The sequence below is a fragment of the Panthera leo genome, chromosome E1 (genome assembly GCF_018350215.1).
Source record: "Panthera leo isolate Ple1 chromosome E1, P.leo_Ple1_pat1.1, whole genome shotgun sequence".
In the NCBI taxonomy this organism is placed as follows: Eukaryota; Metazoa; Chordata; class Mammalia; order Carnivora; family Felidae; genus Panthera; species Panthera leo.
In genome coordinates this window covers 50,080,987-50,100,704 of record NC_056692.1, presented here as the reverse complement: position 1 = coordinate 50,100,704, position 19,718 = coordinate 50,080,987, and the positions used below count along the sequence as shown (strand labels likewise).

The 19,718-nt window shown below is 39.8% G+C and overlaps 1 protein-coding gene and 1 pseudogene across 1 annotated transcript in view; both read left to right on the top strand.

Moving 5' to 3' along the window:
* Positions 1-12,612, top strand: part of ABCA10 (ATP binding cassette subfamily A member 10) — a 75,204-nt gene extending 62,592 nt beyond the window's left edge. The window contains exons 32-39 of the mRNA XM_042916820.1: positions 571-749; positions 1,029-1,104; positions 1,184-1,278; positions 7,369-7,488; positions 7,710-7,850; positions 10,568-10,647; positions 11,533-11,588; positions 11,706-12,612. Of these exons, the coding sequence (XP_042772754.1) occupies positions 571-749; positions 1,029-1,104; positions 1,184-1,278; positions 7,369-7,488; positions 7,710-7,850; positions 10,568-10,647; positions 11,533-11,588; positions 11,706-11,804 (846 nt within the window). The 3' untranslated portion in view covers positions 11,805-12,612. The remainder of the gene's footprint in view (positions 1-570; positions 750-1,028; positions 1,105-1,183; positions 1,279-7,368; positions 7,489-7,709; positions 7,851-10,567; positions 10,648-11,532; positions 11,589-11,705) is intronic.
* Positions 12,613-14,883: 2,271 nt separating this feature from the next.
* Positions 14,884-17,779, top strand: LOC122205893 (annotated as a pseudogene).
* Positions 17,780-19,718: the final 1,939 nt, after the last annotated feature.

Genomic DNA, 19,718 nt, shown 5'->3' with positions numbered 1-19,718 from the left:
TATAATATATAATGTAGTATATATAATATATCTAGTATAATATGATATATATTCCATTATATATAATATATAATGCTATAATATATATCATATAATGCATTATATATTTAATATAATGTATGTAATATAATATTATATATATTCCATTATATATATTATAGCATTGTATATATTATATATAATGGAATATGTATCTAATATAATATAATATAATATGATATAATATATATTCCATTATATATATAATACATATAATGATACAATATATATATTGATATATATATATCATTCATCTGTCCTTTCTTCTTTACCCATTCATCTATCAATGGATACTTGGATTGCTTCCACATCTTGGCTATTGTCCATAATGCTGCAATAAACATGGAGGGAGGTGTATATCTTTTTGAATTAGTATTATTGTTTTCTTTGGTTAAATACCCAGTAGTGGAATTACTGGATCATATGATAATTCTGTTTTTCATTTTTCGAGGAGCCACTTTTATCTCCTTCAGTAGAGGGAGGATTGGAGCCAAAGCTGGATGCGGATCTGACTTTCCTTGTTCGATGCAGGTGGTTTTAGAAGGCTACAGAACATCTCCAAGGCAACCGGAAGATGACACCGTCAAGTTCTTGGGGTACTGTCCTCAGGAGAACTCACTGTGGCCCGGTCTTACGGGGAAGGACCACGTGGAGCTATACGCAGCAGTGAAAGGAATGAGCAAACAGGAGGCTGCTCTGAGTACTTCTCGGTACAGAAGGAAGCTTTGTGGAGGGAAGACGGGAGGAACGTGTCATTTCCTGATTATATATGGAAAGGAGATCATAAACAAGATCTTTTAATTTTCATGCAAATTAAAATGACTGAAAATCTGAATAAGAACCAAATCATAAGTTTATGCATTTGTGATGATGTTAATGGTCCTTCAATCTACTGTTTTCAGGTGGATGGTGCTAAGGTTTTCTATATCGTTGGTGTAGGTAGGAACATGTGCCTTGTGTATAAATCAGTGTCGGGTTTTTTTTGTCAGATTGGTGGAAGCTTTCAAGCTCCAGGAACAACTTAAAGTGCCCGTGAAGGACTTATCCCAAGAAGTAAAGAGGAAGGTAGGTGGGGGGCTGAGTGTTACTCTACGCACCCCACGGGTCGGTGCCAGACACGCTGTTCCTCTCCTTCTCGTTCCAGCTGTGCTTTGCACTGAGCGTCCTGGGAGACCCATCGGTGGTGCTTCTGGATGAGCCATCCACAGGGGTGGACCCCGAGGGGCAACAGCAAATGTGGTGAGGGACATCAGATTACATAGTATGAGTCTGGAGTTAATATTTTTTCTACACTTGCTCTATTTATCTTTGATGCTCACATCGTCTATTATTTAATTCAGTGAAACTTAATGTAGTATTCAAAATTCCCCAAGGAAGGAAAAATAGACACGTTAAGAATCGATTAGAATCTTGAATGTCTTCGCTTGGATTTTCTTTTTCTTACTCTTCTTCCTCTGCCTCTTTTTTCTTTTATTTTTCAGTTGTTGAAAATCCCACAATGTGATGTTTCTCTGTACTCCAGCTTTTTTATTTTTTTTTATTTTTTTTTATTTTTTATTTTTTAATATATGAAATTTACTGTCAAATTGGTTTCCATACAACACCCAGTGCTCATCCCAAAAGGTGCCCTCCTCAATACCCATCACCCACCCTGCCCTCCCTCCCACCCCCCATCAACCCTCAGTTTGTTCTCAGTTTTTAACAGTCTCTTATGCTTTGGCTCTCTCCTACTCTAACCTCTTTTTTTTTTTTTTCCTTCCCCTCCCGCATGGGTTTCTGTTACGTTTCTCAGGATCCACATAAGAGTGAAACCATATGGTATCTGTCTTTCTCTGTATGGCTTATTTCACTTAGCATCACACTCTCCAGTTCCATCCACGTTGCTACAAAAGGCCATATTTCATTTTTTCTCATTGCCACGTAGTATTCCATTGTGTATATAAACCACAATTTCTTTATCCATTCATCAGTTGATGGACATTTAGGCTCTTTCCATAATCTGGCTATTGTTGAGAGTGCTGCTATAAACATTGGGGTACAAGTGCCCCTATGCATCAGTACTCCTGTATCCCTTGGATAAATTCCTAGCAGTGCTATTGCTGGGTCATAGGGTAGGTCTATTTTTAATTTTCTGAGGAACCTCCACACTGCTTTCCAGAGCGGCTGCACCAATTTGCATTCCCACCAACAGTGCAAGAGGGTTCCCGTTTCTCCACATCCTCTCCAGCATCTATAGTCTCCTGATTTGTTCATTTTGGCCACTCTGACTGGCGTGAGGTGATATCTGAGTGTGGTTTTGATTTGTATTTCCCTGATAAGGAGCGACGTTGAACATCTTTTCATGTGCCTGTTGGCCATCCGGATGTCTTCTTTAGAGAAGTGTCTATTCATGTTTTCTGCCCATTTCTTCACTGGGTTATTTGTTTTTCGGGTGTGGAGTTTGGTGAGCTCTTTATAGATTTTGGATACTAGCCCTTTGTCCGATATGTCATTTGCAAATATCTTTTCCCATTCCGTTGGTTGCCTTTTAGTTTTGTTGGTTGTTTCCTTTGCTGTGCAGAAGCTTTTTATCTTCATAAGGTCCCAGTAATTCACTTTTGCTTTTAATTCCCTTGCCTTTGGGGATGTGCCGAGTAAGAGATTGCTACGGCTGAGGTCAGAGAGGTCTTTTCCTGCTTTCTCCTCTAAGGTTTTGATGGTTTCCTGTCTCACATTCAGGTCCTTTATCCATTTTGAGTTTATTTTTGTGAATGGTGTGAGAAAGTGGTCTAGTTTCAACCTTCTGCATGTTGCTGTCCAGTTCTCCCAGCACCATTTGTTAAAGAGACTGTCTTTTTTCCATTGGATGTTCTTTCCTGCTTTGTCAAAGATGAGTTGGCCATACGTTTGTGGGTCTAGTTCTGGGGTTTCTATTCTATTCCATTGGTCTATGTGTCTGTTTTTGTGCCAATACCATGCTGTCTTGATGATGACAGCTTTGTAGTAGAGGCTAAAGTCTGGGATTGTGATGCCTCCTGCTTCGGTCTTCTTCTTCAAAATTACTTTGGCTATTCGGGGCCTTTTGTGGTTCCATATGAATTTTAGGATTGCTTGTTCTAGTTTCGAGAAGAATGCTGGTGCAATTTTGATTGGGATTGCATTGAATGTGTAGATAGCTTTGGGTAGTATTGACATTTTGACAATATTTATTCTTCCAATCCATGAGCAGGGAATGTCTTTCCATTTCTTTATATCTTCTTCAATTACCTGCATAAGCTTTCTATAGTTTTCAGCATACAGATCTTTTACATCTTTGGTTAGATTTATTCCTAGGTATTTTATGCTTCTTGGTGCAATTGTGAATGGGATCAGTTTCTTTATTTGTCTTTCTGTTGCTTCATTGTTAGTGTATAAGAATGCAACTGATTTCTGTACATTGATTTTGTATCCTGCAACTTTGCTGAATTCATGTATCAGTTCTAGCAGACTTTTGGTGGAGTCTATCGGATTTTCCATGTATAATATCATGTCATCTGCAAAAAGCGAAAGTTTGACTTCATCTTTGCCCATTTTGATGCCTTTGATTTCCTTTTGTTGTCTGATTGCTGATGCTAGAACTTCCAGCACTATGTTAAACAACAGCGGTGAGAGTGGGCATCCCTGTCGTGTTCCTGATCTCAGGGAAAAAGCTCTCAGTTTTTCCCCAATGAGGATGATGTTAGCTGTGGGCTTTCATAAATAGCTTTTATGATCTTTAAGTATGTTCCTTCTATCCCGACTTTCTCAAGGGTTTGTATTAAGAAAGGGTGCTGGATTTTGTCAAAGGCCTTTTCTGCATCGATTGACAGGATCATATGGTTCTTCTCTTTTTTTTTGTTAATGTGACGTATCACGTTGATCGATTTGCGAATGTTGAACCAGCCCTGCATCCCAGGAATGAATCCCACTTGATCATGGTGAATAATTCTTTTTATATGCCATTGAATTCGATTTGCTAGTATCTTATTGAGAATTTTTGCGTCCATATTCATCAGGGATATTGGCCTGTAGTTCTCTTTTTTTACTGGGTCTCTGTCTGGTTTAGGAATCAAAGTAATACTGGCTTCATAGAATGAGTCTGGAAGTTTTCCTTCCCTTTCTATTTCTTGGAATAGCTTGAGAAGGATAGGTATTATCTCTGCTTTAAACGTCTGGTAGAACTCCCCTGGGAAGCCATCTGGTCCTGGACTCTTATTTGTTGGGAGATTTTTGATAACCGATTCAATTTCTTCGCTGGTTATGGGTCTGTTCAAGCTTTCTATTTCCTCCTGATTGAGTTTTGGAAGAGTGTGGGTGTTTAGGAATTTGTCCATTTCTTCCAGGTTGTCCAATTTGTTGGCATATAATTTTTCATAGTATTCCCTGATAATTGTTTGTATCTCTGAGGGATTGGTTGTAATAATTCCATTTTCATTCATGATTTTATCTATTTGGGTCATCTCCCTTTTCTTTTTGAGAAGCCTGGCTAGAGGTTTGTCAATTTTGTTTATTTTTTCAAACAACCAACTCTTGGTTTCGTTGATCTGCTCTACAGTTTTTTTAGATTCTATATTGTTTATTTCTGCTCTGATCTTTATTATTTCTCTTCTTCTGCTGGGTTTAGGCTGCCTTTGCTGTTCTGCTTCTATTTCCTTTAGGTGTGCTGTTAGATTTTGTATTTGGGATTTTTCTTGTTTCTTGAGATAGGCCTCGATTGCAATGTATTTTCCTCTCAGGACTGCCTTCGCTGCATCCCAAAGCGTTTGGATTGTTGTATTTTCATTTTCGTTTGTTTCCATATATTTTTTAATTTCTTCTCTAATTGCCTGGTTGACCCACTCATTTGTTAGTAGGGTGTTCTTTAACCTCCATGCTTTTGGAGGCTTTCCAGACTTTTTCCTGTGGTTGATTTCAAGCTTCATAGCATTGTGGTCTGAAAGTATGCATGGTATAATTTCAATTCTTGTAAACTTATGAAGGGCTGTTTTGTGACCCAGTATATGATCTATCTTGGAGAATGTTCCATGTGCACTCGAGAAGAAAGTATATTCTGTTGCTTTGGGATGCAGAGTTCTAAATAGATCTGTCAAGTCCATCTGATCCAATGTATCATTCAGGGCCCTTGTTTCTTTATTGACTGTGTGTCTAGATGATCTATCCATTTCTGTAAGTGGGGTGTTAAAGTCCCCTGCAATGACCACATTCTTATCAATAAGGTTGCTTATGTTTATGAGTAATTGTTTTATATATCTGGGGGCTCCGGTATTCGGTGCATAGACATTTATAATTGTTAGCTCTTCCTGATGGATAGACCCTGTAATTATTATATAATGCCCTTCTTCATCTCTTGTTACAGCCTTTAATTTAAAGTCTAGTTTGTCTGATATAAGTATGGCTACTCCAGCTTTCTTTTGGCTTCCAGTAGCATGATAAATAGTTCTCCATCCCCTCACTCTCAATCTGAAGGTGTCCTCAGATCTAAAATGAGTCTCTTGTAGACAGCAAATAGATGGGTCTTGTTTTTTTTATCCATTCTGATAGCCTATGTCTTTTGGTTGGCGCATTTAATCCATTTACATTCAGTGTTATTATAGAAAGATACGGGTTTAGAGTCATTGTGATGTCTGTATGTTTTATGCTTGTAGCGATGTCTCTGGTACTTTGTCTCACAGGATCCCCCTTAGGATCTCTTGTAGGGCTGGTTTAGTGGTGATGAATTCCTTCAGTTTTTGTTTGTTTGGGAAGACCTTTATCTCTCCTTCTATTCTAAATGACAGACTTGCTGGATAAAGGATTCTCGGCTGCATATTTTTTCTGTTTAGCACACTGAAGATATCGTGCCAAGCCTTTCTGGCCTGCCAAGTTTCAAAGGAGAGATCAGTCACGAGTCTTATAGGTCTCCCTTTATATGTGAGGGCACGTTTATCCCTTGCTGCTTTCAGAATTTTCTCTTTATCCTTGTATTTTGCCAGTTTTACTATGATATGTCGTGCAGAAGATCGATTCAAGTTACGTCTGAAGGGACTTCTCTGTGCCTCTTGGATTTCAATGCCTTTTTCCTTCCCCAGTTCAGGGAAGTTCTCAGCTATAATTTCTTCAAGTACCCCTTCGGCACCTTTCCCTCTCTCTTCCTCCTCTGGGATACCAATTATGCGTATATTATTTCTTTTTAGTGTATCACTTAGTTCTCTAATTTTTCCCTCATACTCCTGGATTTTTTTATCTCTCTTTCTCTCAGCTTCCTCTTTTTCCATAACTTTATCTTCTAGTTCACCTATTCTCTCCTCTGCCTCTTCAATCCGAGCTGTCGTCGTTTCCATTTTGTTTTGCATTTCGTTTAAAGCGCTTTTCAGCTCCTTGTGACTGTTCCTTAGTCCCTTGATCTCTGTGGCAAGAGATTCTCTGCTGTCCTGTATACTGTTTTCAAGCCCAGCGATTAATTTTATGACTATTATTCTAAATTCACTGTCTGTTATATTATTTAAATCCTTTTTGATCAGTTCATTAGCTGTTGTTATTTCCTGGAGATTCTTCTGAGGGGAATTCTTCCGTTTGGTCATTTTGGATAGTCCCTGGAGTGGTGAGGACCTGCAGGGCACTTCCCCTGTGCTGTGGTGTATAACTGGAGTTGGTGGGCGGGGCCGCAGTCCGACCTGACGTCTGCCCCCAGCCCACCACTGGGGCCACAGTCAGACTAGTGTGTGCCTTCTCTTCCCCTCTCCTAGGGGTGGGATTCACTGTGGGGTGGTGTGGCCCGTCTGGGCTACTTGCACACTGCCAGGCTTGTGGTGCTGGGGATCTGGCATATTAGCTGGGGTGGGTAGGCAAGGTGCATGGGGGCAGGAGGGGCAGGCTTAGCTCACTTCTCCTTAGGTGATCCACTTCAGGAGGGGCCCTGTGGCAGCGGGAGGGTGTACTCCAGCTTTTTTAAACAAACATTGTTTTACTCACTATTTCCCAACTTTTCATGCTATGAAGCCAATGAATGTTGTAATATAATTACATAATGCAGTACAATTTTTATTCTTTCTCTCTAGAGCAAAGATTTTTTTTTTTCTTGTGGCTGAATACGGAATTTTCTATTTAGTCTTCCTATTTCTTTCTGTTCATCTACTTTCCCAAATTACTTTTTCTTTTTTTAAAATTTATTTATTTATTTACTTACTTATTTATATTTATTTATTTATTCATTTATTTATTTATTTAAATTTAAATCCAAGTTAGTTAATATGCTGTGTAGTAATCTTGGCTGCAGGAGTAGAACCCAGTGATTCGTCTCTTACATATCCAAGTTACTTCCTAAATGTGAACAATCCCATCCTTTATCTGTAGGCAGGCAATTCAGACCATTGTTAAAAACACAGAGAAGGGTGTTCTCCTGACCACCCACTCCATGGCGGAGGCTGAGGCTGTGTGTGACCGCGTGGCCATCATGGTGTCCGGAAAACTGAGGTGGGTGCCCATCCTTGACCACACTCGGCCCCCAAGTTCCTCAGGGAGAATTGCAGTTCACTGTGACAGCTTGTATTCTTCAGCGCCTTGATCTATGATCGAATATCTTTTGATCTATGATCGAATATCTACCTCTGCATTTGCAGTTGAGGAAGAAATTAAAAGATAAGTGTTTTGGTTTTTTTTTTCCTTCAACTCTTTTTTTGTCTTCCCTGGATTAGGTGTATTGGTTCCATTCAAAATCTGAAAAGCAAGTTTGGTAAAGATTATATTCTAGAAGTAAAAATAAAGGACCCCACTCAGGTGGAACCTGTCCACATGGAGATTCTGAAGCTTTTTCCGCAGGCTGCTCGGCAGGAAAGGTAAAGAAATTTTTGGCTCGGGTGGCAAGTGTATAGGTTTTCCACTACACATAATTTAGTCTAGGATGAGTCTGGAGAGGAAGAGAAAGGTGGAACTGGCTTATTTATTACAAAACAAGTTGTTTGGAGGTCACTTGGATATATAGAAAAAAGAGCAATTGAAAAGCTATTTTCAGTGGATGCTTCATATCTCAGAAAAGGTGGGTGGGTGTGTGTGTGTGTGTGTGTGTGTGTGTGTGCATATGCATGGATGTATAAATTATGCAGTGGTTTGAAAAATAGGAACAGAGAATGAACTAAACCATGAATTTAATTTTTAATAGACAATAAAAATTATATGTCAACCTATGTAGCATTTTACCGAATATAAAATTGCATCTAGAGCTCCAATAACACACACATACATATTCTTGAGAAAGATTGACTCAATTCTAAATTAATTGATTATAGGACATTTAATCCTCTCTATGGTTCTTTGAAATTTGTGTGTGGTGAGCTATGAGTTACAAGCACGGATAACCAAACCCACGTGAATAGCAGAATGAAGCTGAGTTGAATTGAAATTTGTACAGGGTTGGGGTGCCTGGGTAGCTCAGTCAGTTGAGCATCTGACTCTTGATTTCAGCTCAGGTCATGATCCCAGGGTTCGTAGGATAGAGCCCTGCAGTGGGCCCTGCACTGACAGCCAGAGGTCTGTTTAGGATTCTATCTCTCCCTCTCTCTGCCCCTCTCCTCCTGGCACTCTCTCCTTATCTCTCAAGATAAATAAATAAGCATTAAAAAAAGAAAGAGTTACAGGGTTTTTTTAATATATTTATTCTATTAATTTCTTAAAAATAATACTTACTGAATACCTACTATATGCTGGAGACCATGTATCGAGTAGTCAATAAATAGAGAAGATTCTTATGGTGCTTACCATCTTTGGGGGATGAGGATATTAAGCAAATGAAGATACAAAGAAATAAGGAAATGACATTAAGGTAGGACTTTAAAACTGAGCAGAGTTTGGCTGCTGAAGAATGGGAAGAAGAGAACACAGAATGTGTAAAGAACTTAAGTCAAGAATGAACTTTATACCTGCAGAGTGGGGGAAAAAGCTCATATCGTTGATGTGTAAAGGGTGGCATCTCCAAGTGGAGATGCCAAAATACTGAGATGTAGCCCTGTGGCTCAGAAGAAAAGTGAAAGGTCATTGAGAGATTTGGTCTGGCAATCATCAATGATGGGCATTTTTACTATATAGAAGACCATTAAGTTAGGAGAATGGGTGAAGTCAACAGGGGACATAGAAAAGAGAGAAGGTCTAGGATGAAATACCAGGAACTCTCTGTGTTGAGATTGGATTGAGGAAGAAAAGCTGGTGGGGAAACTACCACCACCACCACAACAGCCATTATGACAAATTATTAAAGTGTGTCTAAAACAGCACTATCTTGGGGCGCCTGGGTGGCTTGGTCGGTTGAGCGTCCGACTTCAGCTCAGGTCATGATCTCATGGTCCGTGAGTTCGAGCCCCGCGTCGGGCTCTGTGCTGACAGCTCAGAGCCTGGAGCCTGTTTCCGATTCTGTGTCTCCCTCTCTCTTTGACCCTTCCCCGTTCATGCTCTGTCTCTCTCTGTCTCAAAAATAAATAAACGTTAAAAAAAAATTAAAAAAATAAATAAATTTAAAAAATAAATAAATAAAACAGCACTATCTTACCAAATTTCTGCAATGATGGAAATGCCCCATATCTGTGCTGTCCAAAATGGTAGCCAATACCCATATGTGGCTATAGAGCACTTCACACATGGCTAGTGTGACCAAGGGATTGAATTTTACACTTTATTTATTTTAATTAATTTAAATTTAAAAAATCCTTGATGTTTATTTATTTTTGAGAGAGAGAGAGAGAGACAGAGTGTGAGCAGGGGAGGGACAGAGAGAGAGAAGGAGACAGAGAATCTGAAGCAGGCTCCAGGCTCTGAACCATCAGCACAGAGCCCGATGTGGGGCTCATGAACTGTGAGATAACAACCTGATCTGAAATCAGAGGTTCAACCAACTGAGCCACCCAGGCACCTCAATTTAAATTTAAATACTACATGTGGCTAGTAGCTAAGATATTAAATAGAACAGGTCTAGAAAGTTAGAAAGAAAGTCACAGATATTGGTTGTGTAAGAAGCTGAGAGAGAGTGTGTGTTAGTTTTAAGGAGGATGTCTACAACTGCATTTAATGCTTTTGAGAAGTCTAAAAAATAAGAACTAAAGAATGTTCACTGGATTGTACAACATGGAGGTCATGGACGAACTTATTTGGGAAAGGGGAAGCTGGAGGTCAAGAAAAAAAGTTTTTTAATAGGAGATAGTTTGGCGGGTTTTAATATTATAAGAGAGATTGGAAATTAAATGCAGGGGGGAAAGTTTTATGAGAAGGTTCCAGGGAGCATATTCAGGTATTGGCATTAATACGGTAAGAAAGACGGCACAGGCTGAGTATGAAAGATTCTTTATCAGAGATATTTTTCAGTATTTATCTTAAACATTAAATTTAGAGCAACCAGATTTTGGTTGTGACCAGATTTTTATGACTAAAGATAAGTTATCGGCTCAGATTCATGCACTATCAAATTAAACTACTTTTACTCAAAGAAAACTTTGAAAATTTATTTTGGCCATCAATTTCTCCCCACTGTTATAACACTGTGATAAGTGGGACTCTTTCCTTCCCCCAGATATTCCTCCATGATGGCATATAAACTACCTGTGGAAGCAGTTCGCCCTCTGTCTCAGGCCTTTTTCAAATTAGAGGCAGGTAAGTTTAGACATACTTAGACTTTATCGTGCATATTTTTACATGGAATGTATACTATATGAGTTCAAGTGGAAAGATTGTATAATCAGCCAAAACTTAGACAACCTCCACTGGACTAGTCTTACAAACCCTGACGGAAATTCAGTGGTGGCTCTAGAATCAGGTTTACTCCCCCTGATTTTTCCTCTGCTAACAAGGTAACTCAGCTGCCAGGAAGCCAGAATGTTCTCTCCTGGTTCCATTGCATAGTATTGGAGGATAATTATCAACATGTCCCAGAGAATACTGAGGGAACCTTCTTGCATCTCCATGTTTATCATAGTCAGAGGGGTAGGGAGCAAGAATGTGGAGACAACGAGAGGAGGCTCAAATGAAGGTTGGAGAAGGATAGTACACAGGGCTGCAATGTGACAAGTTAGGATCAGTTGGGGGGTGGGGGTTGAACTGGTTCTAGAGACACTGACTAGAGGTCACACTGGCTATTGATGAGGCCTTGATGTGTAGAAATATGGGATTGACTCAAATGGTACCTGCATGCAGGGTACTCCTCCGTAGGTTCTTATAAATATAGAGACCCAACAATACCCAACAGTCGATTTGGAGTCCAATAATACATATGTAGGAATCAAAAGGCGGAATACCGAAATAGGACGCGAGGAGCTCTTTGAAGAAAAAGTCTGTGGCAATTTATGTATTCATGCATTACTCTTCTTTGTTGGGCCATATCGACATTTTTCTTTAAGTTAACCTTCCAAAAAATTTAATGACTTGGCCTGTATCTTCAAGTGTCTCATGGACCTGAGGTTACTGCTTATATTGTGTACTTTGAAAACACTTTTGGTGAAAAACATGTAAGCCACTGATGTCAGTCCCTTTGAAATGCAGTGAAACAGACCTTCGACCTGGAAGAATACAGCCTCTCTCAGGCTACCTTGGAACAGGTGAGCTTTCTTTAAACCAGGGAGCATCATCTGGGAGCCTTTGTGTGAAACTCTGTGTGTATCCATCTTTCAGAAACACCCTGACATGTGTTTCCTTATTTATTTTCTCCCACTTAGGTATTCTTAGAACTCTCTAAAGAACAGGAGCTGGGAAATCTTGATGATGAAGTTGATACAACAGTTAGATGGAAACTCCTCCCACAAGAAGAGCCTTAAAACCCCGAGTCTCCTAATGTTAGGTTTTAGGTCCTACTACATTATTAGTTTCCAGAATTCTAGAACGATCTGCCATATTACCACAGGTAACAAACAAACAAACAAAAACATTCAGTAGTTTAAACAACCAATAATGATTAAGAATTTAAATGGCTTTCAACATTCTAGAATGGAGGGGAGAAGCAAAGATAGGGAAAGATAGTGAGTGTAACATAATCAGACATTATACTAATCACTAGTAAGACCTATTTTGTGCTCAATATTAATTCAAAAATCATAATGTTAGCCCACTTTTTTATTATTTCCAATAAGGCTGGATGCTGAACACATTTTATGAATAAAACATTGTATTTTTTAACCGAACTTTAAATATATCAGCTCTTTTTAAAGCATTATTTACTCAAATACCAACTTAATGTAATATTGACCATAAGATGATCTAATAAGTTGGTGGATAAAATGACAGTATAACCTTTAGATATAATTAAATTTTCTGATTATAACATAAGGATATGTTCATGTAAGGATTTATAGAAATTATATCGACGAAGATAATAGTAATCTATAGTAAAACACCAGCATAAGTATTTTAGCTACCTATCATCAATGCTCTTTTTATGAGTACCTTCTCAAAGTTGACATCAGTGGGCATGGTGATTTCCTATGTTTTTCCACTTCACGGTTCATGAACATTTCCCATATCATTGTAATGCCTTTGGGTTATGAAATGGCTGCATTGGATTCCTTTGATGTACTATCATGGTTTTACTTAACTTTTTTTACTATTATCTGACATTTTTGGTTACATGCTAGTTTATCTCTTATAAATAAAGCTGTGACGAACTTCTCTCTAGTCTTCTCTTATTACAGTCTTGGGTAAGTAGTTCCAATATCAACAAATAGCTCTCTGCTCTATGAAATCTGGGTAACTTTGTTCTCTGACCAACAGAAAAGTTCAGTACCTATCCTAAGCTTCTGAAACCCCCACAGGACCTTTTAATGTCGTGCTAATCCCTGACTCTGACTTCCTTCATCTGCTGAATTCCTGTTGTCTGGTCTGTGGTTTGTGTCAGTTCCTTAACCTTCACCTTGGCCTTGACTTAAAGGTAGAACTTGGCCCCTTGCCTTGATTCCTACAAACAGCCATTCCACGGGTCATTTATAAAAGAGGCACATCCTCCTACCTTGTAGGAGTGCCTAAAATTAAATTAAAATGCATAAAAATTTGGCATTTTTTCTGTAATGTTCTAGTTTTCTTAAAACGGAAATTCCATTCAATTAGTTGCATCATTAAAACCAACAAAGAAATATATTTATGATTTCAGTAGATGAGACATTTTCTATCCCTAGATTACCACACCTCTTCAGTTGCTTTAGTTCAATGGTTCTCAACTGGGGGCAGTCACCCCTGTCCCCCCCGCCACACACACACACACACAGGGGACAATTGGCATTATTTGGAGTTGTTTTTGATTACCTCAACAGGGGGTTGCTACTGGCATCCAGGGGGTAGAGGCTAGGGATGCTGCTAAACATCCTACAATCCACAGGACGACTTTCCACGAAAAAGAATTATCCAGCTCAAAATGTCAATAGTGCCCATACTGAGACACTAATTCCGGTTAACCCTGTAAGCTCATCCTCTAGGTTTGATTATTCACCACCCAGCATCTGAGATTGTCTCACGACCCTATGTCATCTGTGATCCTCCAGGGACTTTTTTTTTTTGTATGAGTCTTTTCTTCCAGGTCCTAATGGCTCATCCAGAGAAGAAGGTGGTACTTTCGGGCTTGCTTCATATCTGGGATGGATTATCACAATTGGTCAAAAAGAGAAGCTTGGTAAAAAAATAACACCTTCCACTTTCTACCCATGTCCTTACTCTGGTCAAACAGTGATTTGCTTTGACCAAAAAGGATACAGCAAGGTTCTGTGATGTCTTCTGATGCACCTGTTTGGCAATAGGTGCTGCTGGCTATTACATGAAAATACTTCCTCTAACAGATTTTCTTTAGCTGCTTTGAATAGGCAGGCATTCTGGACTTTAACTTTGTAAATTTCCTGCTTCTATAGGTGAAAATCATTCAAGTGTAGTATGTTTCATTCCTTAAAGTTTTGCTTTGCAGTCATTGCTCGTAACTTCAACTTCTCTGGCCACATGCTGTGACTACCAGGAAAACATAGTTTTGGAATGGGTAGGACCTCTCAATGCTTTCCATCCATAGTGTCTTAACTAATCACAAAAGGTCCACATAGTTGGTGATTTCCTATTTCACAAAGCCTCATTCCTGGTAGTGATTTCTGTATTCCTTGGATTTTCCAGCTTGTAAGAAATGGAATCATAGGGGCGCCTGGGTGGCGCAGTCGGTTAAGCGTCCGACTTCAGCTCAGGTCACGATCTCACGGTCTGTGAGTTCGAGCCCCGCATCGGGCTCTGGGCTGATGGCTCAGAGCCTGGAGCCTGCTTCCGATTCTGTGTCTCCCTCTCTCTCTGCCCCTCCCCCATTCATGCTCTGTCTCTCTCTGTCTCAAAAATAAATAAACGTTAAAAAAAAAAATTAAAAAAAAAAAAAAAAAGAAATGGAATCATGTACCTTAATCCAGGTAACGAGGGGCTTGTTGTAATCCCGGCCTATCCAAAAAGAAAGAGAGTTCTGAAAGAGACAGCTTGAAGGTTACTGTGGATTCAAGACAACCACAGGACTCTTTAGAAGAGTGTATTGTATTAGCTAAGCCAGAAAAATACATATAAGAGTGGAGACTGGATTTTACTCTACCCATGATACTCAGCTTCTTGTTCAGCTCTGCCTTTCCTGAAATATGGGCTTCTTCCCCCAGTTAGTTTTCTCAACTACTTCTGCGTACTTAAAGCTGTGACTTACCTGTATCTTTAACTTATCCCATGGCCTCCATTGTCCTTCCTACCTCATTGCCTTTCTCTGTGCATCTGTTTAACTTCGCCTGTATTGCCCGGCTCCATTTCTGGAGAATCAAAGCTTGTGATTGGCTTTGTCTCTATTTGAGCTGAGCTGTTTATAACCAACAAAACATAGGCTGAATGTGCTATCGTCTGGCACCCATGATACAAATTATGGTCAACTTTACATTAAGAACAGCCTGGGCCCTCATCCCTCAGGAAGGCAGTTTCCAAGAAGCAGCAAGAAGCTGGTAAGTACGATGCTTGGCACATTCCATAAAACCGATAGAGTTTAACCCATACATAGAATTCATGTCTTTTTTTTTTTTTTAACGTTTTGTTTATTTTTGAGACAGAGAGAGACAGAGCATGAACGGGGGAGGGGCAGAGAGAGAGGGAGACACAGAACCGGAAGCAGGCTCCAGGCTCTGAGCCATCAGCCCAGAGCCTGACGCGGGGCTCGAACTCACAGACCGTGAGATCGTGACCTGAGCTGAAGTCGGACGCTCAACCGACTGAGCCACCCAGGCGCCCCGAATTCATGTCTTTTAACACAGATTCTCCTCACATTGAAAATGCCTTGGAAGATCTGGCAGGATTACTCTGGATTAGGTTAAAAATACCAATGGTTACTGGACACCTGGGTGGCTCAGTCAGTTGAGCGCCAGACTCCTGATTTTGGCTCAGGTCATGATCCCAGGGTTGTGGGATCAAACCCTGTGTTGGGCTCTGCACTGAGTGTGGAGTCTGCTTAAGATTCTCTCTCTCTCCCTCCCCCCCTTCCCCCTCCCCCACTTGGGCACTCTCTCTCAAATAATAATAATTTAAAAAATACCAATGATTGCAAGTAACACAAATGGGCATTTATTGCCCAGAAATTTTCCATGTCTCCATTCACTTGATCTTTTAAAAATATGGTAAAATAGGGGCCCCTGGTGGCTCAGCTGGCTAAGCATTTGACTCCTGACTTTGGCTCATATCATGATCTCACACTTTGTGAGTTCAAGCCCTGCATTGGACTCTGCACTGACAATGCAGAGCCTACTTGGGATTCTCTCTCTCTCTCTCTCTCTCTGCCCCTCCTGCACACTCTCTCTCCCCCTCTCAAAGTAAATAAACTTTAAAAAAAAATGCTGTAAAGTAAATATATATAAACACATGTATAACATAAAATTTGCTTGAAATAAACTAGATACAAATATTGTATGAATATGAACACTTATATGAAATATTTACAGTAGGAAAATTCATGGAAACCAAAAGCAGATTAGAGGTCATCAGGAGCTGAGAGAGTGGGTGAATGAAGGATATTGTATAATAGTTTTAAATTCCTGTTTAGGGTAATGAAAAAGTTTCAGAATTAGATAGTAATGATGGTTGCAAAGTATTATGAATGCAATTAATGTCACTGAATTTTATATTTCAAAATGGTTAAAATGGCAAGTTTAATCCATTTAATTTTTAAAAGTATAATTTAAGGGGTGCCTGGGTGGCTCAGTCAGTTAAGCGTCTGACTTCAGCTCAGTTCATGATCTTGCAGTCCGTGAGTTCGAGCCCCGCCTCGGGCCCTGTGCTGACAGTTCAGAGCCTGGAGCCCGGAGCCTGGAGCCTACTTCGGATTCTGTGTCTCCCTCTCTCTCTGCCCCTCCCCCGCTCATGTTCTGTCTCTCTCACTCTGAAAAATGAATAAATGTTAAAAAATTTTGTTTAAGTATAATTTAAAGTAATTTTCACATAGTACCTGTTATTTGAAAGAAAATCATACTATGTTTACATGTCTAGAATATAAAAGGTTTTTCCGGCTAGGCTAATACATTCTTGTATCATTCACTCATATTCACACCACAGGAAATATTATACCTACTGTTTCATATTTGTCTTATTTAATAACATACTATGAGCATCAGACTTTCCCAGTTTATTATATATCTATGTCATTTGTTTGCAATCTATGTATTATTTTAATGTTTGAATGTACCAAAAAAGTTATAGTTGAAAAATCAATAGAGAGATACATAGATGGGGGCACCTGGGTGGTTCAGTCAGTTAAGCATCTGACTTCGGCTCAGGTTACGATCTCACAGTTCGCGGGTTCGAGCCCTGGTTCGGGCTCTGTGCTGATAGTTCACAGCTGGAGCCGGCTTCAGATTCTCTCTCTCTCTTTCTGTGTCCCTCCCCTGCTCGCGCTCTGTCTCTGCCTGTCTCTTAAAAATAAATAAACTTAGAAAAAAAAAAGTAACTTTGGACTTTGCCCCTGGACTGGTGCAAGAGGCATACAGGCTGGCCTTTTCAGATCTAGAATAATTGTGCTGTCATATTAATGAAAAGATTAAGAATAAACTCCATCATTAGGAAACTGTGGCCAAGAACCTACCTTGAAGACGATGTTAAATGAAATAGGAGAGGAGATCATTGTAACAAATGGGCTAATAAATAACTTGGAATTGGAAACTCCATGTCAAGAACAAACTGACAGTTCGTGGAAGGGGCTCTGTGAATCCCCTGAAGAAGATTATAAAGATATGGAACATCTCAAAAAAAAAAAAAAAAAAAAAATAGGCGTCCCCATTTGCCTCAAGTAACATACCTAGAGCTGTATTAAGAGATCAAATCTTGACCATGAAGAAACAAAGTTGAGACACCTACAGCCACAAAGAAGCCCCCAAATGAACAAAGGAACGAAAACAGGAAGATTAAAGAAATGCCATGAATAACTCCTGATGAGTTCAGTGGTACTCCTAAGTATATGAAATCTCACTTAACTGACTGTAAAATGCATGATGTTATTAAAGAAATCAACAAGGCAGCTGCCAGTAAACACAAGATGCTACACCAACCCCCAAAATCTATGAGTTCTGAGGCCATAAATAGACCACAGATTTATTGACGAAGAAACAAAAGATACCAAAGGTCATTATTTTATAGCGGAAGCTGACATAAAGGAGTCCATAACTTTGAAAGCTTACCCAAGGGTTAATGTGATACTGAATATTTGACAAAATTGCCAGAGGCTATCGGAGATTGAAGGGGCGACTTTACCCATTATGTTATAACCTAAGACCCTTGTGAACTTTGGAATGGGCCAACAGTAGGGTTTCTGTTGAGACGCTATTCCTATAATTTTTTTTTTTTTAAAGTTTATTTATTTATTTTTGGGAGAGAGAGAGAGAGAGAGAGAGAGAGCGGGGGAAGGGCAGAGAGAACGAGTGAGAGGGAGAATCCTGAACAATCCCGATCTGGTAGCACAGAGCCCGACGTGGGGTTCTCTATAATTTCTTTATATAAATATTCTCTTGAGCGGTTTAATTTTCTTTTTTCTTGTTTCTTCTCAAAATAAAACATTTTGGAATGAAATATGTACATTTAAACATTTACTTCATTTCGGAAAATATTTAACCACCTACCATATGAGCCTTTGCGGTAAATACAGAATGCAACTAAAAAAAAACGTTCATGTCTAGCTTTTGTGTTTAGCGGACAATGCTGCAGACCCCATAAGGGAGGTACAGACGTAGTAACGGAAGGAAAAGGTCAAGAAAATAAGGTCAAGGATACTCAGGCCCTTTGGAATTAAAGGTCACTAGTGTCTAAATTCCATCAACGGCATTTCGGTCTACAGGCAAACTTCCTAGAAACTGGAATTGGGGCCAGTTTATTCATCTAATTATTGTACATTCCCTTTTGACATTAGGGTAGACCTTACATGAAATGCATTCAGTGTAAACGAGTCGGTAAACCTCTATCTATAATGAAATTGTACTAAAAGTGTCCTGAGACGGAAAAAGATAACATGTGTGAGCAGGTTGGTAGTGGTGGTGGGCATGGAAAATGAGTGCTTGGATTATAAGAATTCAACCATGTTTCTCCTCTGCATGTGGGGACACTGGTCCATGTCGGCACCATCTACTCTGCAGGTTTATCTCAAGAGCAGAGAGGGGAAAAAAAAAAAAAAAGCGTCTCACCAGGCCCCGTGGCCTGGTTAACACTGTCAATGTGACGATCACACAGTACGTTAGGGGCACCACACCACAAAAGGTTACAAAAAAGGTAACATTGACCAAATCAGTTGCCACGAGGGTCCACCAACAACCCACCACTGTGCTACGTGATCTAGACCCCTACAATATGTGCCATTAGTGGAAAACATCATCAGTCAGATGAGAAGAATTGGACTTCGGAACAGACTGAACCTTAGTAGAATCATCAGCGAAGTTTTCTAAAGACAGAAACACAGAGAACTTCAGAAACAGGAAGACCTTAAAATACTATTTCGGATTTTGCTTTAGTTACATTTGGGAGTGCTTGCTGAGCTTCTGACTTTCCTTTTTCTAAGGACAGCTTTGTCTCTTTTTGGCAGCTCCTGAGGAGATGGGGGTGCCTCTAGCAGCTGCAGCTACATCATGGGATTCCAAACTAGCGATTACAACAGATGAGCCAGAGCAATACCAAATCCAGCCAGGGACCATTTGAGTTCCGTCCCAGAGGTCTGAGCAAGAACAGACATGGCTGGCACCTGGCGCCTCTCTATGGAGAGGTCCACAAACTCTTGGTGCTGAGATTTTGTTCTAGAGTAATGCTGGTCTCATCCCAATAGTGGATTCTAGCCACTCTGCCCACAAAATGGGTATTTGTATGTGTATTGGGTACACGTACACAATGGGTACTTTTGTGTACACAATGGTTATTTCTTCACAAAGCAAATGATCAACATAGAGAAACTAATAAGAAGAAAACATGCAAAAGGAGAAGAAATGGAAAGGTAAAATTACTGGGGTACCTGGGTGGCTCACTCGCTTAAGTGTCTGACTCTTGATCTCAGCTCAGGTCATGATCTCATGCTTCATGAGTTTGAGCTCCGCATTGGGCTCTGTCCTGATAGGGCAGAGCCTGCTTGGGACTCTCTGTCTCCCCCTCTCTCTGCCTTTCCCTCTAGTTCTCTCTCTCTCTCTCTCTCTCTCTCTCTCTCTCTCTCTCTGTCTCAAAAATCAATAAATAAA